Source organism: Sinocyclocheilus grahami, unplaced genomic scaffold (assembly GCF_001515645.1).
Source record: "Sinocyclocheilus grahami isolate Dianchi unplaced genomic scaffold, SAMN03320097.WGS_v1.1 scaffold1331.1, whole genome shotgun sequence".
Classification (NCBI taxonomy): Eukaryota; Metazoa; Chordata; class Actinopteri; order Cypriniformes; family Cyprinidae; genus Sinocyclocheilus; species Sinocyclocheilus grahami.
The window spans coordinates 477,846-482,195 of NW_015506510.1; the positions used below are offsets into that span (position 1 = coordinate 477,846).

General features: G+C 37.8%; 1 protein-coding gene across 1 annotated transcript in view; it reads right to left on the reverse strand.

The window, feature by feature from the left end:
- LOC107569304 (regulating synaptic membrane exocytosis protein 2-like) overlaps positions 1-4,350 on the reverse strand; it is a 105,658-nt gene that overhangs the window by 88,238 nt on the left and 13,070 nt on the right. Inside the window, exon 3 of the mRNA XM_016255361.1 lies at positions 2,145-2,264. Coding sequence (XP_016110847.1) covers positions 2,145-2,264 — 120 coding nt within the window. The remainder of the gene's footprint in view (positions 1-2,144; positions 2,265-4,350) is intronic.

The window sequence follows — 4,350 nt, forward strand, 5'->3', positions numbered from 1 at the left end:
CAGTTTTTAATTGTAGTGTCTGTTCTTTTACTGAACTAAATGATTTTTATTACTATAAAAAAATCAAAACGACTGTGGGGGTCGGTGCCGCGGTGGGCAAGTGACGTAACCGGTGTTGTGGCTTAACACCGGTATCGCCTTCAGCACCGTCTATCGCGGCAAGCCTAGTACTACTATGTGGTTAGGGTTAGGATTAGGGTTTGGCTTAGGGTTACTTGCATGTAATTATGCATAATTAATTGTTATTATAATAGTAAGTACATGTAACATGTGTAACAAGGACACCGGAATTTAAATGCTGAATGTTTGACCTGTGCTATGGAGAAAGGACGAAGTTCCACATCAATATCATGTGTGCTAATACTATGGGTCATGTTCACTAAGAATGATCAGGGATTGCTGATAGTGTTATTTACAGTATTTGCACGCATTATTTTAACACCCCACTTACTAAAGGAATCATGCAAATCAAGCAACTCAGCAAATGCACCCACAAAATTAATACGAAGCACAGTTTGCACAAGACATAGTGCTCTCTATTCACAGAAATGTACTCAGATAATGGCTGGAAGACAGCGAGTGGGCAAACTTTCAGGAACTAAAGCACACCAGCACAAATGGTGCCTTAATTTAGCCTTTTGTTTTAAGTGTAAAGGACCATCAGTAACCAACTTATAATACAAGAACTTGGTTACACTTTATTTTAAGGTGTCCTTGTTACAGTGCAATAAAAAAATTAACTACATGTACTTATTAGGGTTGTGACGGTGTGGAAATTTTCCCACCGGTTAATCGACGTGTGACAACACCGGTAATACCGGTATCACCGCGGGGGCTCGCTTTCCTTTGCTTTTAAATAGCTTGTAAAAGCAGCGTGCGCATTTTACTATCACTTTCAAATAGCGGCAATTCGGCATAAAGCAATTGTTCGTTTTTAGTTGGTTTGAATTTCCCCTCTTTTCCTCGCTTTCCTTCGCTTTTAAATAGCTTAAAAGTGCCGTGCGCATTTTACTTTCACTTTCGAATTAGCGGCAGTTCGGCGTCAATTGCTTGAATGCAACAACAAAATACAATGTCAAACTCACTTTAGCATATATATAAAACATAGAACTTTTATTAACAAAACAAATAAAAATACACCATGCTATAGGGCAAGCTATGCCTAATATAAAATAACAAATAACTTACGTAAAGTTTAAATAGGTATACAAAACTGGAAATAGGCTAAGTAAACATGTATAATATATAAGCAAATAAATAAGAAACATAGAACGTTTATTCGCAAATGAGTAAGAAAGTTTGGAGGCACGGCGTACACCTTGATGTCAAATAAAATAAATAAATGACACAAAGTTTAAATAAAGTAAAAATCAGCAAACACTGTGGAAATAATTAAATAAGAAACAAATGTTTAAAAAAACTTCCAAAATCAGCTTAGATAAACGGCAAAAGTCAACAGGCTTTTCAAAATCCAAAATATTGACAAACAGGCGTTTTTGCATTTCGTTTGAAAACTAAATCATCCGCCATCGTCTTGTCTGTCTCACCTCGCTCTTCTTGTCAGTCAGCTCGACTCGCTCTCCTCACTGGAGAAATTAAATCTGATCTGTGATGCGACTGTCGTTTGGCATGCTGCATTGAGCAGCCGCGTTCAGTTTTTAATTGTAGTGTCTGTTCTTTTATTGAACTAAATTATTTTTATTAGGCTACTACAAAAAATCAAAACGACTGTGGGGGTCGGTGCCGCGGTGGGCAAGTGACGTAACCGGTGTTGTGGCTTAACACCGGTATCACCTTCAGCACCGTCTATCGCGGCAAGCCTAGTACTACTATGTGGTTAGGGTTAGGATTAGGGTTTGGCTTAGGGTTACTTGCATGTAATTATGCATAATTAATTGTTATTATAATAGTAAGTACATGTAACATGTGTAACAAGGACACCTTAAATAAAGTGTTACCAAGAACTCAATCAAAATTCAGCCCACAATAAGGTCAAAGTTCAAATGATTAAGAGAAAACTGTAGTAAGTACACTGTGCATTGTGTATAAAGTTGATGGAGGGTTTGCTGAAGATCTCTTATGATCTAGGGTCATTAGCATGGCTTTGTTGGAGTGAACTTTGACAGTGTTTAGGCATCTCTTACCTTGAGGCCCAGCAGTGCCCCAGTGTCTCTGGGCACCGTGCCATCTTTCATCCGCTTGTTTAGCACTATCCGCCCTATTAGGCGCTCTCCATCTTTGGATGGTTGCCATGTCACCGGGTGCTATGGGGTCAAAGTGACAATACACCTCTGGTTTTTATACAAGCATCCACACACTGCACATTACAAACACACGCACATGCACAGGCTCAGGGAAATTAAAGCAGGAGGTGAGCACTCTTATTTGCTGAAGACCCAAACCGAACCAAGGTGTCACTTAAAACAAGTCAACATGAAACACATTCACAACCCATTTTACTTTGTAATTATATATTTGAGTGAAACAGTGTCTGTTTACTGAAAAAAAAATGTAGGATGGGATTTGATTTTATCCATTGAGATGTGATTGAGTCATGACCAGAATGGAGTTACAAGATTGGTAAGAGAAGATGCTAACACTTGAGATTAAGGAACACTATTCACTATTAACTAGTTGCTTACTGGCATGCATATTACGAGCATACTGCCTGTTTATTAACACTTATAAAGCACATATTAATGCATGACCATATTCTAGATCTCTTAACCCCACCCCATACCTAAACATCACTACTACAACAACTACCTACTTACTATCAATAAGCAGCAAATTAGGAGTTTATTGAGGGAAAACTCTTAGTTAATAGTGAATATGTGTTCCATATTCTAAAGTGTTACTGAGAAGATTTGTAAGAGAGAGTAAGAGAGATTTGCAATGTCAGCTGAAAACAAACATTGTTGTAGGCGGAGCAGGTTATTTCATTTTGATGAATTATGAAGGCAAATCTTTTGTTTTTAATCTTTGGAATAACATGCACACATGAATCGTTCCCAATAAGACCAGGAACACACATTAAGTAAGTATAGGGTCTGTTTTGATTTCATGCTGACTTTAAAAGGGTATTTTTGTGTTTCTTGTCATTATAAATTTATTAACATTTAACATTTATGGTATTTAAATGAACAATTCAAACAAATATTAAAAATCCTTTCATAATTTTCTCACTCTCATGTCATAAACTAATATAAGGAAAAGCCTGAAAATGTTTTCATCCACTGTAGTTCTCATATCTAATATACACTCAATGCATATGGTGCATTAAGATATGTTGTAGCAAATTTGATCTCAAATATGTATAATATAATTGAGCTTTTTCCCCCTTGACACTAGTGTAAAAGTTTGCACCACATTTAAACTGAATGACATTTAAGAGCTGCAGGGAAGGGGAAGATGATCAGCTAATAACATTTTGGTCTGCACTGCACAAGGAAATGGAAACTATCTAGGCAGAAAATTACCAGTATGTTTTTTGTTAACTTTATGGACATTTACTTTAACCCTAAAACAAATCACTATGCAAAGTGTATTTAAAACATGGGTAAAAATTCAATATGGACATCATTTTAAAGGGACAGTTCACCCAAAAAGAAAATGAGCTGTTTATTTACTCACCCTCAGGCCATCCAAGACATACTGTAGATGAGTTTTTTGTTCAGTAGTAAAAAAGATTTTTAGCTGAAACCATGGTCCTTGATGATTCTGTCCGAAAGAATCAGTTCGCAAAAAAAGGATCGGACTTCACTATTTGCCTGAGGCTCAGGATTACAGGTAAATAATGTGGTAAATAATGTTCAGTTTTCACACAGACCAATCATTTCGCTTTATAAGACCTCATTATATCATCAGGAGCCATAGGCAATGTTCCCTCTAAGCTGCGCGCGTGCACAGCCACGCACTTCTTTCATAACCACCACACAGAAGAAATAATATTCAGCGCACAGGACAGATGCAAAAATAAGTTGCGAAAGCCATTTGATTGAATTCTAGTAAGTGCAAAATAATTGCAATGCTCGGACAAACCGCTATAGAGTTGGTGTCGTTAGAGTTAGATCCGGTGAATGCGGCTAACAGGTTTCATATAGCGCTTTTTCACTGGGTGGTACGACTCGGCTCAGCACGGCACGGCATGGCTCTGCTTTTGTTTCCCCTGCCGTTTAATACCGCTTTAGAGTGGGTGGGATTATTCACATGTCGTTATAGTTGCGCCGCCTCAATTGTCGCGACTCCTGAAAAACGTTTTTCATTGCGCGTCGCCCCATTAAGCTTAATTGGATCCGCTCCTCTGCATTCAACGAGAGGAACCTCTGTACTTAAAGTGACGTAAGTGAT